The 18,198-nt window shown below is 40.8% G+C and overlaps 1 protein-coding gene across 1 annotated transcript; it reads right to left on the reverse strand.

Annotated features, from left to right (window-relative positions):
• Nucleotides 1-790: 790 nt before the first annotated feature.
• On the reverse strand, nucleotides 791-18,141 carry BAG1 (BCL2 associated athanogene 1). Its single transcript, XM_030969693.1, has 7 exons — nucleotides 17,892-18,141; nucleotides 13,898-14,026; nucleotides 13,697-13,779; nucleotides 12,872-12,985; nucleotides 12,282-12,389; nucleotides 6,660-6,722; nucleotides 791-4,244 (listed from the first exon to the last, which is right to left on the reverse strand). The coding sequence occupies exons 1-7, from the start codon at nucleotides 17,932-17,934 to the stop codon at nucleotides 4,155-4,157; spliced, it is 630 nt and encodes a 209-aa protein (XP_030825553.1). The 5' UTR covers nucleotides 17,935-18,141; the 3' UTR covers nucleotides 791-4,154.
• Between the last annotated feature and the right edge of the window lie 57 nt (nucleotides 18,142-18,198).

Below are 18,198 nucleotides of genomic sequence, written 5' to 3' on the forward strand. Positions count from 1 at the left end.
CACCCCTCACGCCAAACCACCCAGATAAGTAAAAAATAATAAACATTGCGTCCCATACGTCCTGATCCAGAAAACAGAATCACAGGGTGGGTCAGGTTGGAAGGCATCACAGCGGGTCATCTGGTCCAACCTGCCTGGCACACGACTGTGTCCAGATGGTTCTTTAATATCTTCAATGGGGAAAACTCCACAGCCTCTCTTGGACAACCCGTTCCAGTGCACGGTGTGCAACACAACCGTGTAAAGTACTTTATGGTTTGGGTTAAAAAAAAAAACAAAAACCAAAAAACAAACAACAAACAACAAAAAAAAAAACCCAACCCAGCTTTTTAAAAATTCTGTGTCATTGCCAATCCTGGGAACACTGGAGGCCCCGAATCAGGCACCCTCCGGTATAGTTTTTATGAAGATCCCCTGACACAGGGAAGAATGATGCATCTGACTCCATGGATTCAGAAGGCTAATTAATTACTTTATTATACTATTCTATATTAAAGAGATACATACTATACTACATCATACTTACTTCTTCTAACTTACTTCTAACTACTTCTTAAAACTCATGACTCTCTGCTCGAGTGTCCTGACCCACACACGTGGATCTAATTGGTCACCTCGGGTAAACAATCTCCAGAATACATTCCACTTGCACACAAACACGGGAGCAGCAAATGAGATAAGAATTGGTTTGATCATTCTTTTCTCTGCTTCTCCAGGAAAAACCCTGAGAGAGAGAATGGTCTCTCTCTGTTCAGAGAATGTGAATCCCACACTCTGGGAGGCCCCGCTCGCTGCCCTGCAGAGTGCCCTGTGTGCCTTCTCCACTAAAATACAGCCCAAGTACAGAATTTAGTGACTACAATATGACCAAGGATGACAGAGAACTTTCCATGTTTTATTTTTATCTTTTCATTTATCACAGTACAATAACGTGAGTTAACCAAAAAAAGGAAAAAAAAATCTAGTGCCAACTTCCACGGTGTCAAGTGCTCCACTCCAAACCATGAGCGTCCATTAGAAGTCAAAAAGTGTTGCTCCAGGCTTACAGTGACATTACCTTCCAGAGGACTTAGTCATGGAGGATGCCACTATAATTTTGTGCTGTTTCCAGAGAGCAACTCATCCCATGGCTCCAGACTCCTCATTTCCCTGAGTCGGGTTTAGTTCTTCTCACACCAGCCCACGGGATCTGGGAGAGAAAACGGGCCAAGGGCGTGTGCAATTCAATTTCCATTTTGATAAAAGACAAATCCTATGGTACATTTTGCCAGGATGGCAAATCCAAGGTCTGTAAACACAGCCAGAGCAACACAGCAACTGGAGGAAGATGATGGGATAAGTGCAACTAAGGCAAAAGGAAGTAACTTCTGTTTTGACACAATCATGGCAGATTGTTGGGCTGAGGAAACGATCAGTAGCGAAACAGGTATCACAGTACACCTGAACTACAGAATCAGTGAGAATATAGCTTAAGCTTGATTATTTATATTTACAAACTCTGAAGAATATATTTAAAATCACATCTTCCTTGCCCTTCCTCCCACAATTGCAGTCTGCTGCACTTTTGAAAAGCACAGATGCTGGCTTTTACTGAATTTAAGGCTATTCTGACAAAAAAATGCTTTTGACTCCCCTCTCCAAAACTAAGTATAAAAGTCAATTCACTCTAGAATGTCTTGGATAACTCTAAATACAACCATCTGTTTTCCAAAACAAATCAGCTCATTTTTATATTTGGAAGACAAAACAATTTATACTGCAGAAATTGGTCTTCATACACATACTTCTGTCCTAGAGACCAAACCGCTTAGCCCTGCAAGGTAAATGTGGCTCAGGACACCCACCCTCTGCTGAATACAGATGTGCTGGTGGGAGAGGTTCACCATCACTCTCTTTGCCTCAAAGTACCAGACCCTCAAAAGATCTGCTGTGGAACATCCTGAAGTTAATCCACCTTGCTCTGAGACAGGCTGAGGATGTATGCACACAAGCACATCTAAGGAAGCAGCAATTTCTGGGAAAGACTGTTGGGAAGACAATGTCTGCCTGTAAATGTTCTCACCCAAGAGAGAAATCTACACAGGAACAGCAGAAATGGACACAGTCCTGGCCATGGCCACAGCTCTCAGTTCTCTCCATGGGCACAGGGGGGTTCTTGCTTATTGTACGTGCACCTGTGAAAGCTCAATGTGTTAGACAGCCCACATTTGGGAGGGTGAGGATCCTTTCCATCATAGGAAAGGGGTTGATTTTGCATTCCTTGAATTAGGCAAGTGTTGCTGGTGGTTTAAGAGTCAGCTGAATCTGGTCCAGAAGCAGCCACAGGATAGGCAGGGCTTCACAAAAATGACTAAAACTGATGCTTCCTCCTCTTAACCCTAAAGTGCTGGGGAAATGCAGCATGACAGACTAGTTAGCCTAGGGAAAAATCTTCCACAGTCCTACCATACCAAACCCTAACATGATAGATAAGGTTCCTATGAGTTTAGACTATGAAATCCTCCACAGATGCTGATAAGAGAATTTCATAAGGAAAAAATAGAAACTTGGAGTAACTGGTTAACAGCAAAAAACATGGCAATTCAAATCTTGGTATGGTCAACCAGCATTTTTAGAATATAAGTGACCCTTTGTAATGCACAGCTATCACTTCATTCACTTTCAATGGCATTTTTCACTAAAAAAAAATGTTCCTCCAATTACGAACATCAAAGACAATACTGTAATAATAACACTTCAGGTATTATTTAAGCTTTATAATTTATCACAAGTTAAGATCTTTTTACATACATTTTCTATTTTAATCTTGAAAGGACAGCTAACCATAAAACATATGGATAATGCCTCACTACCTAAGGGCCAATTCTAAACATTCTCAGTCTGACTCATTTGGGATGAAGAGTTTATTTCTTGCACAGAAAGAGGCTCCTTCCCAGTCCCTGCTTCGCTAGTCGTTGTGTATCAGGCTGACCTCAAATGAGGAGCATCAGTGACAAAGCAGCTCCTGTCCATTTATGTTACCTACAGGCTGACATGCTCCACACTCTCCTCAGAACCTCTGAGCAACCACTGCAAAGTTGGCTGCACCCACTCAAAGTTTGTGTCTCCTGCAAAAGCTGACTTCTCACCTAGCAGAGAAGGTTAAGCATGGTACATATGTGACTGCAAGACTCAGCCATAACCCTCACACAGATGGCATTGCTAAAATAAACCTGTGTCTCTTTGCAATATGTTATAAAAATTCACTGTCGCCTTAACAGACTGGAATAATCACTGCATTTTCCCATTAAATATAGCATCATGAATTCAGTAAATTCAGAAAAAAGTATAAAAAAAACCTTTCAAAATAGCTCCTCAGTTATACCTTGCTTGAACTGAACCCTTGGTATTTGAGCAGCATGAGTAATCTCATTTCATTTCTCAACTCAAGACAGAACACAAATAATAAAAATACAAATAATCTATAAAAACCACAGTACATCAGAAATCTGTGTAAAAAACATACATCTGTATCAAGGAGCTCAGTAACAACTTAAAGCACCACTCAAAATTAAGTACCATACATGTTACAGTACATTCCATTTATTATGACAGTTTAAGGCTAAAATAGGTACGTCTCCCTTATAGTCAAGCTTTCTTATATTTATAAATGCATACAAACATTAAGTAGATACAAATGTGTAGGGGTTTTTTATTGCTCTGAACTGTCTACTAGAATGTTCAGCTTTCCCAGATGTTGTCTCAGTTTGCCTTTTTCAATCTAGCTGTAGTCCTACAACTGCAACTTATGGCACTTGTACAATTATAGACCTTCTTTGATTTGAGCTGTAAATAAATTCAAAGATGTATCAGACAAAATTGCCCACCACTGAAAACTTCATAATTTAGTTAACTAAACTATCTTATTGTCCATAAGATACACAATTCACAAAGATTAGCTCAGACATTCTTCAGAAGGATTTCTTTTCAAAATAATAGTTCTAACCAAGCGGCAAACAAGACAACCAGCAAGAAATGATTGACTGGTGCCAGTCTAACAGACTGGGCTTTGAGGGGAAAAAAAAAGGAAGCTGGATATGTGCTCCAAAACAAAGAGCAAACTTTTCTTCTTGCTCATAGAGCAATTATGTTTCCTAATGATGTAAGGCGATGCCTCATTCTGCCAGTGCCAAATTCTTTGACTGCAGCTTGTCCATTTCTTGGCCAATGTTCCCTTCAATGGTATCACACTGGGCAAGAAAAACCTGAGAATAAAAACAAACAAATGTTATTGGATACACAGTTTGGCACCTGGAGGTGTTTCTGAAGAACTGAAAGCGCAGTTTCTATAGTGAATTTGAAGATGTCAACTCAACAATCACTTTCCAGTAGTTTTGGTAATAGCTTATGCACACCTGCATTTACCCACAACCCAAAACAAACATGACATTGGATAAGGCTAATAAGGATAACAGCATGGCTGCCCACCATCACCAGTCCTGATGCTGACATATTTTCAGTTGATCCAAAGTTCATAAACAACAACAGGAAACACAAAGGTTCAGACAAGTTAGTGCTTCATTCAGTTTGGAACATGACGTCTAAGCTCCTTTCTAACACATACTTCAGAGGCCAAGGCTGGGAGGGACAAACCTGCTCAGTGAAATTTAAAACAAGCTTTCATTAAACCAAGATCTTTTCTATTTCTCAAGACTACAAGGCACCATTGAACTTTCATCTTCATCAGTAGCTGGTGTTGCTCAAAAGACAGAAGGCTCCATTCCAAAAAAAGGAGTCCACAGCACCTTACGCTTTCTTAGAACCTGCCCACAAGTTCTCACAAGTAGAGTAACACACAGAGAGCAACTGGCAGCCAGCAGCCTCTGGTCACTTTGCTCAGCCTGTACACAGCACAACACGCCAACCACTTTAAACCAATAAACTGTTTTAGGTCAGCTCCAAGGTATGCAAGTACAGTGCACTTCCTGAGAAAGATTCTCACATTAGCTCTTCACGTCTTCCGTTTGTTTTTGCTATGTCTGCACCAGACTCTGACAGTCAAACCAGACATTTCATGTTATTTGCATTAAGATGACAGTAAGAAAGCACTTTCCTTCTACAGCAGCAAACTGTTGTGCCATGTGAATGTTCCTCAGCCATCACACTGCTTTGAATCATCTGTTTCCAACCAATCCCTTGAGCTGTCATCAACTCATATCTCTAAGAATTTGAGTGATGAAAAAGTGAAGGTGGTAACAAACTGCAATTGAGGGCTACTACTCTTTCCTATTTATCTTCCCACCCTAGAAGATGTGTGCCTGCCAGCATTAGAAGGCAGTTAATAGCTCCCCCTTGCTTTCATGGATACTTAAGAATAATAAGCATAACTTGCCACTGTTTTCTTGTTCTTGCTCTGGAAAAACAAACTGTTGTTGACAGCTCTAAAACCCCTTGGGATTCTTCTGGAGTCCTCAAAGGGTTCATAGCCCACAGCTGCATAATGCTGTGCCTATAAAAGCACATAAGTAATTCTGATCTATGCTCAACAGAACCCCTTTATGCTTTAACAGCATTCTTAAACAAAGCCCCACATACTTCTGCTGTAACTTCACCCAAGAGTGGAGATCCAGTAGCTTCCACAAAGTTGATAGCCACCAGTATATTATGAGTTTTGCTGCCTTGGTTAGGCACATGGAATCAAGAATGCGTTCAGAACCTCCACATAACACAGCCACACCAGCAACCACCTTCATTCCCATTTGCATTACCTGAACTTATCTCAATAACTGAGTACCAAGTGCTTTGTCCCTAAAGCTGTAACTAAAACCATTTCTCCTATAAAGTACTTCTTGGTGGGCCTTCCTCTAAAATATATGGCTATTCTAAAAAACTTGTGAAACATCAATGGGGGGTATTTAATAAGGTTACAGTAAAAGACAAAATCATTAAATTCTATATATGAATGCAAGGTAGTTCCACAAACAATTTTTAGGAGCCCATCCTGGCACTAAAGTTAGCACAATAGAAATAAAAACAGTAATACAAGCAGCATTACCATTCATCTATGTAAGCTTGAGTGGAGGGAGCTGAACTCCAGTATTTACTAACAAAGCTTCAGTTCAAGGTCTCTAAGAAAATAATGCCTAGGAATTTACAAGCGTCATACCAAAGCAATTAAACCCTCCATCCCCAGTACAGTTACTTTGCTGTACAGATCTCAAAGATCTACTCTCCAAAGAAACTTGATGCATTGCAGTATAAGCTAAATTTTCCAAAGAACACCTCTGGCAAGGACGGGAGTAGGTCAGCAGGAGTTACAGTTAACTGCATCCTTGTGCCCAGACCTCAGTCATTACTCTGATCCATCAAGATTCAAAAAAGGAGGAATGATCAATCCCGTTGTCTTTACAAGTTATCAGGATTACTTCACATCATCAGGCAGCCATAAGACAAACCATTAATGTAAATAACAAACATTATCTGAAAACAGCATGACCTATGAAAATCTGTATTTTGTGTGCTATTTTATAAAGCTATTAAATACCTTTCAAAGGGAGGTCATACAAAATACCGATGTAAGAACAAACACTGAAAAAAATCTAAACAGCTCATTTTCACAAACTTTTGGTATACAAGTGCCCAGCATTTATGGAAGAAAAAAAAAAAGAAAGAAAACTCACCTGGACCCTCTTCACTAACCCCTTCTTTTTCAGTTTGCAGTCACTGAAATTCTCTGGCAGATTCTGCAGTAAAATAAGCAAACAAGTTGATGCAGGTTAATGCTGAAATGAACATATTTGACTTACAGTAAAAACTGGAATTATCAAAGAATCCTCTGAATAGGCATCCTGAAAATGTCATGCCTGCTCAGTAAGGATGATTACACAGGAAAGAATATATAAGAAAATGTATTAAAAAGCCAGGGATGCAGCATGCTGACTGCAAAGAACAGAGCTAGCAAATCTACCACGTGTCTAGGGAATATACAGCAACAGACTACACACACTGCTTTTTCTGCTGTGGTGTATGTTAACTGTTCTTCAGAGCTTTTTCAGAGTTTATGACATGAACAAATTTCTTACAAATACATTCACTCAATCACTTGCCATCACTGGAATGTATCATTAGCAATGCAGCCATTGCCAGTCTAAGCTGTACATCTGATCATGTCTGCAATGTACTCATGGAAGGCAACAGATGTGAAGTGTTACACAATGTCAGCTTTTCATTTAATTCAAACTGCATCATTTTTTGTAGTCCTGCCACCCACTACATTCATGTATGTCATCCTGGCAAGTGCTACATGCTTTGTACTTTTGGAGCTATGTGAAACTGGGGTGTTGCTGAGCAATGGTGCTCAGGTTTATGATTTTTTTCTTAACAGGTAAAAACACCTGTACAGATCAATATCATTATATGAAGTTTATGTGAACATTCTTAAAAACACTGTCTTCTCACTGGTGAAAATGCATAAAAATCTTGGGAGTTTCTCACTAGTTTACCTTTTATTTTCCACCTAACTCCAGACCAAAACGCAGGTTTCCCTAACCTAATCTGTTTCATTTCAGCCAAAAGGTGAGCACAGCTGGGAGGTTTAGATACATAAACTTTTCTAAAAATCAAAATACAAACAACAACAACAAAAAAAAGGTGCTTTTTTATTTTATTGTTCAGACAAATGGATTCTACTCTCTCTGTTTGCTGCCCATGCTGTGTGCACTGGTGTGAGGCACTTCGGCTGGGCTGTGTCACCTCCCTACGGGAACACTCCTTATCTCCACAGAGGTGTTTCCCTCTTGAGCCCTAACAGCATGATGGATAGAGTAGAAAGCTACAACCTAGTTTCCATTACTGAAACTTGGTAGGAAAGTAACAAAAAACTGTAGTCAGCACAGAGGCTAAGGGGGGATGAAGTGGAGGATGGAAAAGGGTGGAAAGTTGCCAACCCAGATATAACAATATGGAAAATTATAGGGAGAAAATGTGTTTACTGCTCCCTGGATGGAATGAGGTCAGCATGCCCAACTTCCCACAAATAAACACTATGGGGGCCTAAAGAGAGGGTGGACTGGAGACACCATGGTCAGGGTCTGTCCAAATCCTGCAGAGGGGGAACATGATGATACTTGTAGCTGATAAGCCACATAACAGCTGTCAGCCAAGGAAGGAAAAAGATTTCCTGCTGTTGAACCAGCAACTGTGGCAAAAACACAGATGCCCACCTCCATTCCAAAGTTTACCTTGGATGCAATACTGATGTAAGGCTCCAGCCTCAAAGGTCACCTCAGATGTATTACTGACATTACCCACCTCCAAAGTACAACCACCCCCCCAAACATGATGCATGACTAGAGCCACTCTAGCTCCACCTAAAAGTAAAAATAGTATAAGAATAAGTTAAAAATGGCATAAATATAGGGAAGACTCCATTGCTGGGGATTAGAGCTGGTTAGTGTATTGCTTTAAGTACATTTTTGCAGCCAGATACTACCACCAGCAATCCTGTCAAGAGTTTTCTGTTGTACTAATAAGGGAGGGCTATTCCATAAACTGGTAAAGTGAGTCCTTCAAGGGCACTTAGAGTCACTGGCAGCAGATAACATATTTGACTGTGGATACCCAGGAGAGGGTCCCTCTTATGCTGTTGTGTCCTCAATTTGCCCCTGAATCTTGGCTGGGGCACCAACAGACCAATTAAAGGTCAGGAGGGGCCTCTCTGTTTGCACGTGACCCAAGCAGGTCAGCTGAACCACCCTCACATCAAGTGGGCTGCTCAGGGAAGGGTAACAGGACACTCACAGACTGGTGGGGCACAAGGTCTCAGTTAACCTGGGGCACTGACACACAAATCAAACACAAAGGGCTGGAGAAAACCTCCCCTTTCATGTGACAATGCTCCTTGAGCTTTAGAAATACCTTTCTCTGAAGATCTGATTTCATGTTTACAATTCATGCTAAGAGATTAAAGTATTATAGTAAGAAATGCTTATCACATTTTTATTTATTCAGATAAATTCAAAAAGTTTAGTAATAGGATCTCATCTTATTGTAAGTGGAAAAACTTCCCAGATGTCTGGAAAATATTTGTTACAGGAAGAGTGGTGGGGTTTTTTCAGAACACTTCTTTCTTTTAATCCCTGAAATGTTAATTTCATATGGATTTATCCAATGACAAGTATAGCAGTGACAAGGGGGCAGTTAAATTTCATCAGAACAGCTTGTTAATTTAAGTAAATTCTACAGAGGAGCTATAATTTAAAAAATTCTTCAGGAAAGGAGGATGGGCCACCAGAGCATAACTATGAGTCAGTAGTGCTATCAATGTCCTCAATACTGATAGATGCAATTTGACAGATTTGTTGTGAATTTATGTTAACAAAATCAGTGACTGGTATTTCAGAAGAGAAAGATTTTTTCCATTCTTAGAACAATCTGTTCTCTGCAATATTGTCTTTCTAGATTAAAAAAATCTGCCATTTAATAGGAGACCATCCTGAGGACAAAGTGAGTGCTCACACTGCAATATTGGTGAAAACAGAGCTGGTTCACAGGTACATACTGTCATGACTGTGGATTCAAATCTTCCTATAGATCTTAGAAAAACTTTGCTTTTATTGAAAAAACATTTCAGATATTTAAAAAACTGATCCAGATGACGAAGTAAAGCATTTCCTGTATTCTTCTCACTGAGATTTGTAAATAGTGTACTTTGACTTCTATTCCTGGACCAACTGTTTTAACTGATTAAATAAATAGCACATCTGTGAATGCACAGACACAAATTTTCAAGTATTGAACAAGACTCAACTGCATTCTTCCTGAAGAAAGCTTCTAAGATCTGTGGCTTATGGCAATGTCTGACTGTGTCAGACAAATTAAAATTTTTTAAGATGCCATGAAAGCAGTAGCTATTTAAACACATTTATGTTACAATGCTTAGGTTACAGATGCTCTACCCAAAAGCATCCCTTCAGGACTTTTCTTCCACACCTCTGACAGTGACAACACTGTATTTTTTCTCTCACACCCCACTACTGTATGATTATAAACTTACTTCTCCACCTTCTAAATCCCATCTTTTAAATTCACAATTGTTGAATGCATGGTGTCTAGTAAAAGTATTTAGTTCCAAACTCAGCTCCTCTAATTAATGAGCTTGTCTGCTACCAGTAAGAGAGTCATACTCCTAGAATAGAAAGAAAACAGTATGCAGGCTTCCTCACCCTTACCTCTCTGTAACCAACCAAATCTCACTTTGCATATGTGAGTGATCCAAATAACACACAGCAGCTGAGACACCTTAATGAGTTGTGACAATTCTGCCAAAGAAAAAAGCTGGAATATTTATAGTGTGAGCTTGCTGGTATGTTTGACTTCTACAATGCATCATCCATTCTTCTCAGTCAGTCACATTTTTCCCCCTCTGAATTTTTTAACATGCTGTTGACTCAATCAACAGCACCTCTACATGTTCAATAGCATTTAAGAGATGTGTCACAACTAGCTTTTTACTTGGCTGCTGAGAAGAACGCTAATTACTTGTATAAACCAATTCTACGATAAGATAAAATACTTTGCTGCTTTGCATTTCTACTTGCTATTTTCTACTCCAGTGGAACTCATGTATTGCTCATATACATCCCTCACTACGAGTCTGTACTGATGCCTCCACACAGTGCACAACCACAGTACAGCTGAGTGCTGCCTCAGTAAGCTGGTGCCCAGTTCATTTGACGTGGTGTGATACCAGCACTCTGAACTCCCACATTTTATGTAAAGATTCCACCCACCTACATGTATTTCATCTGCAAGATTGCACATTAGTCCAGTTTTCATGACAAATCTCACAGCCAGCTTTGTATATTAAAAGAAACAAATGTGTGCAGTGTAACTGCAATCACCAGCAATCCAAACCCTCACTTATTAAAAAAACAAACAAACAAAAAAAAAACCACCCAACTTTTCAATGTAAAATTTCAGGCTCTTATTCAATAAAGTAACAAACAATTACTACAGATTTTGGAAGAAATTACTTGTAATTAGTCTTAGCTCTGGCTGCTCCACTTTCTCAAGAAACACAGTACAGGGACTCCATTATTTCCCAAATCTAAACACCAAGTCACTGATTATAAGTCTTCTAAAACATTGTACTAGACCTAAAATCTCTTGTCCAGTACTATTTAGAGTATTTTGGATAAGGAGATACAGCACAGCATGCTTTCTGTGTAAACCCCACAAAAAGTAACAGAAGTAAAAGTAAACTTGGGAAATTGAGTTTGGATTATTCAGAAAGCCGTGAAACAGTTTTACAAGGCTGCCTGCTGGGTTCCAGAACTGCACCCAGAATACAAGTACTGAGGATTTTTCCAAATAGGATTTGGTATCAAAACTTGAAGGGGTCAGAAATAAGCTTTAACCCCATCCAACTGAGGCAGTTGTTGTCACCTTACTACCTTACTGATATTTTCATGACAACACGTAGTAAATCTGCCACTTCAAGCACGAAATCAGTTATATGAAGTCTTTATGTCTAATAGCATTCAGTAACTGTCAGCACAATACTCTCCTTTATGTGAGGCACAAAATGAAACAGAAATTTGAAGACTTCAAAATACTTAGAATACAGCAATTTTTTAAAAAAGTATTTAGAACTATTGGCTATAACAAGCAGCAAACACTACATTGTCATCATAGGCTCACAATACAAAAGCAGGAAATTAGTAAGCTTCCCACCATTCCCAGGAACACATCCATATTACATAGCATTTGATGATGGCCAGTTCAAATTATTACTCTGATTTAGTCCACTGCTGAACTTTTACAAAGAGTCCATCAAATAAATTACATTTCTTTCATCAGTTACATCATTTGCATGGCATATTTCTGAAAAAAAAATAAAAATCCAATAGAAGGTCACTGTACCAAGGAGGAGACCCAAAGACACCACGACCACAGAAAAGCAGCATTTTTCCTTCATAGCAGACTATTATGATCTTGATATGCAACAAAATTATACAATGAGGTTTACAGAGAACAACCAGCAGACAGAGAAACAGAATAAGTAAATACACTGGTTGGGGAAATTTTCTATTTATCTCTGTACAAGACCCTTATTCTCATCTAACTCTGAGCTACTACATGATATGGGAAGAGGTATATTGTACTCTGGAAATGTAATGTAAGGTTATGATCCACTAATGACTGTGAAGCACTTGGATAGCCAAAAATAAATTTCTTAGTACATTAAAATATCAAATAAGTTTCTGTTGGGATTTGACTCTCTTCTGTGGTTAGTTACTTACAATGGCATCAATCTGTTCAAGGGTCTTCATGAACTGCTCTGCAGTTCCTTTTATCCTCTTGTCCAGCTGTTTTAGTGCTTCTGCTTGGAGATCCTTTGCTAAAAATCCCTGAAGAAGAAAACACAAAATTATCCTATACCCGACACAATACTCACCTTAGAAAATCTGTCAATCCACAAGAGCACAAAACATATTTTACTATTTCTGTATTTTCAAGCATGATAGGGACTCCAATCTTAATCTGTATTCTTCTGTATTTTATCAATTCTTGACATGGTAAATGTAAGATCTGTTAGGTTTACTAAAATGATAAACATGTAATAGACCTTCTTCTCCCAGATATAAAGAATGCAAGTTATCCCATATGAAACAGTATTTACCTTTTTCCAAACATTGCCATCTCTCTATTGTGCAAACTCATAAATGGCATTTGGAATTCACTAAGAATTATTACAGACTCTAGGACATTTAGGAGGGGCAGCTATTACTGACTACTCAAAACCTCAACTGTTTTGTTTGGTTTTTTTTCTAAATAGAAATACCTACAAAACTGCTTTGCAAAGATATAAAGTGATACAAAACTGGCATACCTTCTGGATACTTGTGAACTCTTTATTAACTTCCTCTAACTTATTAGCTATTTGCTCCACTGACTTCTCCAAATCTTTTAACTTCTTTAATTCAGCCTCTTCTTCTGGACTATTCTGTGTATTCAAAAGTACAACATTCACAACTAAGGAACAAATAAAGATACAATGCAGCTAAAAAGCAGCAATGCTGATACAGACATAAAGGCTTCTGAGGGTTTAGAATAGACAATACGCTGTGGCTATTCTTTCCATATTTCAATAACTACCACATCAGCTTCTTCCAAAGCGTAATTACAAATATATTTAAATCAGCAATGTATATAAACACAATTAATGAGATTAATTTGAAGGAAAAAGGAGAAGTGCAATTTTTTTTTCTTTTTGTCAACTTATAATTTCTAAAGTATAGGCAATATTTACATCGTAAGATTATTACCTCATCCTCAAGTTGCAAAACCAGCCACAAATCATTTCACCAGAAATAACTTAGATAGATGATCAAGGCTCAGTAGCTACAGTTGGGAAAGTTTTTTTTTAATCAGAAAAGTAAGATGAGCAGATAATGAATGTCATCAGTGCTCATGAGCACTGACCACAAATTAGGCAGAGTCCTGCCAATAATGTAAAGCAGAAGCCAGTCAATAATGTAATTTCAGAAAAGAACAAACTGCAGTTATTTGCAGTGTAACATGAGACTGAAGTCAACTTCATGGATAGGTATACAAAATTAAGTTAATGCTCCAGCTTGTTTCTGTGTCCAGCAGCTGACTTAATGACAAAAATGATGATAGTTTAAGGGGAAAAAAGGTCCAAAGCAATGCTTACCCTTTTCCCAATCAACATGACTTTGCAACCATTTTTAACACCAAGTGCTGATAATGGTTGTTCCAATTCTTTCAGAGACTTTCCTAAGCGAAGAATGAGAGGAAAAAACAGTTTAAGTACAGTTGGTGGCATATTTTTGTCATCGTGGACACCTGATGAAAGCTCATCATCTATAAGAAACATAGTAGATTTATAAGTTACCTTTGTATATCAGTTTCTGAAAAGGAACTGGAACTCCAGTGACTTGTTCAATAAGTACAGCCATGTCTTGTAGTGTAGGTTCACCATCTTCTCGTTGGGAAGCAACTTGAATACTGTGCTTTTCATTACCTAGTAGAAAAACAGATTAACAGTAACACTAATTGTAACCTAGAAAATATTACAGAGAGAATCCATCTCTAATACTTATTACCATTAGTGCAGAAAGTTCTCAAATGACAGGTTCTCATGTAGAATCGTAATTCTCAATCAAATTATTCTATCGCACTTCCTTCCTCTTGAAGTGACTGACCTCAGCTGAAAATTTTGGTTTACACTGGAATAACCTGAAGAATTCAGTTGGGTGTATTTCACTGGAATAATTTAGCTCCTGCTAAATATTATTCCCTATCTCTTTTTAAGAGTACAGATGGTGTCCAGACATCCCACAAGCTAAAGCAGGAAAGCTCACACCTTCCTGATGTATTCCATTTTCTACTTGTAGGAACTTCTAATGACATGAGTCTTTGGTATCTGAGATAATTTGCTCCCTTCTCAAACATGAGAAACAAGCAATCATTGTCTACCCTGTTTCATCTCCACCACCAACCAGAGAGAATTCTCAGAGTACAAAAACTATTTCTCCCCATATACTACTGATAAGCAGACATAACCACTTGGAGAAGTCCCAGCTTATCTGTCACCTACCACTTCCTATTCAGACTCCCTAAGATTAACTTGCATGCAAACAGGAGGCAGTTCTTAGGGGAAGAAAGAAGTATCCCTATTAATCTCTGCTTTGCAACAGACCCTTCCTACAACCCTCTGCTCCCACACACATACAGTCTGTCAAGCTGAAAGCAGCCACAGGAATCAACCACCTCTGGCTGCAAGGGAAATCAAAACAGACATTTTTTACTCTGCAGGAAGAGAGAACTTAACACATACCCGAAGAAAAACTATTCTCACACCTCTAATTTAAAGTGCACATATCTTTTACAAAGGAGAGTGCTAGAAAAATTGATTTTGAAATGCTCCAACCTCCCACAGTCACATGACAAGTGACACTATATCTTCAAATATTTTAAAGCTTCAACAAAATGTGTTATTCCAAGACAATTTTAAGCTTAAGATCACATTATGCCCCTCTCACCCAAGCACTTTCCATAAACAGCCCGTCTTATCAGTTTGTTTTGGGGGAAAAAAACCTCACAACCTCAATATATTCAAAAGGTCATTTAGATCTATACAACTGCTTTGTATAAGGGCTCTGCCCATAAGCAACTGAGAGAAAAAAAAAACCAAACACTAACTGAGGGAAAAAATACATGAAGTTTGTGTAATAATAGAAGCAGTTTAATTACAAATTATGTGTACCACTTTGGACAGACTGTAAACAAATTTTACTGTAAATTCACAGCAGAGTGAAATCACCATAAGAAACAACTCATGGATTGCTCCAGGTGCCAGAGCTCAGATTCCCCTGCAGCCCACAGTGAAGACCATGGTGAAGCAGCTGCGCCCCTGCAACCCATGGAGGATCCCACACCAGAGCAGGTTGGTTGCCTGAAGGAGGCTGTGACCCTGTGGAAGCCTGTGCTGAGGCAGGCTCCTGGCAGGGACCTGCAGACCCACGGAGAAAGGAGCCCATGCTGGAGCAGGTTTGCTGGCAGGACTTGTCACTCTGTGAGGGATGCACACTGGAGCAGTCTGTTCCTAAAGCACTGCAATCCATAAGAGGAGCCCATGCTGGAGCAGGGGAAAAGCATGAGGAGCCCTCCCCCTGAGGAGGAAGGAGCAGCAGAAACAAAGTGTGATGAACTGACCAGAGCCCCCATTCCCCTGCACTGCTCAGGCAGGAGGAATTAGAGAATTCAGGAGGAAAGTTAAGCCCGGGGAAAAAGTAGTTTTTTCTCTTTTAGTTCTCATTGTACTACTCTGATTTGAATGTTAATAAACTACACATCCCCAGGTTAAGTCTGTTCTGCCCGTGACCTGGTGAGTGCTCTCTCCCTGCCCTTCTCTCAAGCCATGAGCCTTTTGTTGTCTTTTCTGTCCCCTGCCCAGTTGAGGAGGGGAGTGACAGATTGGCTTTGGTGGGCATCTGATCAACAGCCAGGGTCTGCCCACCACACTTGCAGATTGTCAAGTTACACATATGGGTCTACTGTCAGTTCTGTTTCTCAGCCCTAACTTCCATCTTTCCCCACTTTCACTCATGCACACAAAACTTTACAAAAAATGTTCTGTGCAAAGTGGCCAAGCCGCATCTGACAGCTGCAGGTGTAAATCACACAGATGAAGCCCACACAGATGAACAAAGGCTTCTATTTGCTATCTGTTAATGACAAAGTCATGATCAGGTAAGAAAACAATTGGAAAGACAAAAACATTCTCAGACTATTGCCAAACAGCAAGATGTTGGAATTACAAATATGTCAAATCATTAAACTGCTGACATTGCAAAATGAAAAACCCCTCAGATCAAATGGAACTCTCTGAAGGCACCAGTGAGCACATGAATCATGATGACTCAAATAAATTATTCCACAAAATTCCTCACCAAAGACTCTTAAATAAACTACCAGGTGATAAAGGAAACATTTTAACAAAACAATTTGAAACACGATTTGAAAACACGAATGAGCAATCAGAAATAAACAATAAGCTTTAGAGATGGAAACAACATTACCAACACAGTGCAAAAGGAACAAAGGCAGAATTTATTATTCAATTTTTTTAATACAATAAAAAATCATTAAGTTTTGCTACCAAAACTCAGCAAAACATCTTGCTAATTTCTAATTTAATACCTTACTATCTTCTTCATTCTTCCTACTGTCTGAGGTCCACTTTAAAATTTAACCACAGTGTTTCCCATCTTATTTGTAAGAACTGGAGAGTCCAAGCTATTCTCAACCCTTTACAGTAAGGTTTTATATTTGTTTATAGACACATCTTCCCCTCCACCTTCTTCTCCCTCCTCTGGTTTTTCTTTTCGAGGGGGGAAAAAGCCCAACTCAGCTGGCCTTTGAGTGACCCATTCCATCAGGTCAGCACCCACCTGTCCTACCAAAGAAACCACTCTCTGTTGCAGCCCTGCAGCTCACTAGCTGCAAACATCCAAACCTCTTCAAAAAACCAGAAGAAAGCCTATTGGGTAGCACCTGCTTTTAACACGCAGTGCTGACTTCAGCAATATATTTCATCTAAATGAAGATTACCCAAACAGCAGAATCACAGCAGAATAGATCAGCTTAAAGGAACCACAGTGGGTCATCTGGTCCAACTTCCCTGCCAAGCAGGGTCATCCTAGAGCACGCGGCACAGGATTGTATCCAGAAAGTTCCTGAATACTTCCAGTGAGGGAGACTGCACAACCTTTCTGGGCAAGTTGTACCAAGGCACAGTCACTCCCACAATAAAGAAATTCTTCCTCATATTCAGGTGGAACTTCCTGCGCATCAGTTTCTACCTCTTGTGCTATTGCCGAGCATCACTGAGAAGAGCCTGACTCCATCTTCTCGGCATCCCCCCTTCAGATATTAATTCACATCAATGAGGTACCCTCTGTCATCTCTCCTCGAGGCTGAACAGGCCCGGCTCCCTCACCTCTTCCTTTTAAGAGAGATGCTCTAGTCCTCCCAAGATGCGACCTGTGCGAAGGCCGGCGTGTCACCTGTTCCCGCCACCACCCTCGCAGCACACCTACGCCCGCGCTCCGGCTGGAGGAGACCCTGGCGAGCCGTGCCCAGTAAGGAGCGAAGCCTCACGGCAGCAGCCGGGACAGACCCCGCGCTGAGCGGGCCCGGGCCGCGCCTCGCCGAGGCCGCCCCCGCCCACCCCCACCGCCGGTGCAGCCGGGCCCGCCTGCCCTCAGCGCCCGGTGCCGCTCCGGGCCGGGCCGGGATGGCGGGCGGAGGGGCGGGGAAGGGCCGGGAGCGGCCCCGCGGCCGGAGCTGCGTCCCCGCCCGCTGCCCCTGCGCCGGGCGCTTACTGTAAGTGACGGTGACGGTCACCGGGGCTCCGGGCGCCGCCATCTCGCCCCGCCACAGGAACCCTCGGCGGCGCTGGCGGGGCGCGCCCGGAGCGCGTCACTTCCGCAGCAGGAACACGGGAATGCCGCTCTCCCGGGCTTGCTCTCCCGGCCGCACCGCCCCGCGGCTCCCGGCAGCAGCAGCACGGACGCGGCCGAGGCGTGAACGGGACCTGCTCTTCCCCGTCCCCAACCAGACTCCGCCTCTGGAGAACCCGTGCACGTGACGATGATAACCTGCCCCGTGCTCCAGACCGAATTCATCGCC

This window comes from Camarhynchus parvulus, chromosome 2 (genome assembly GCF_901933205.1).
Source record: "Camarhynchus parvulus chromosome 2, STF_HiC, whole genome shotgun sequence".
NCBI classification, from domain to species: Eukaryota; Metazoa; Chordata; class Aves; order Passeriformes; family Thraupidae; genus Camarhynchus; species Camarhynchus parvulus.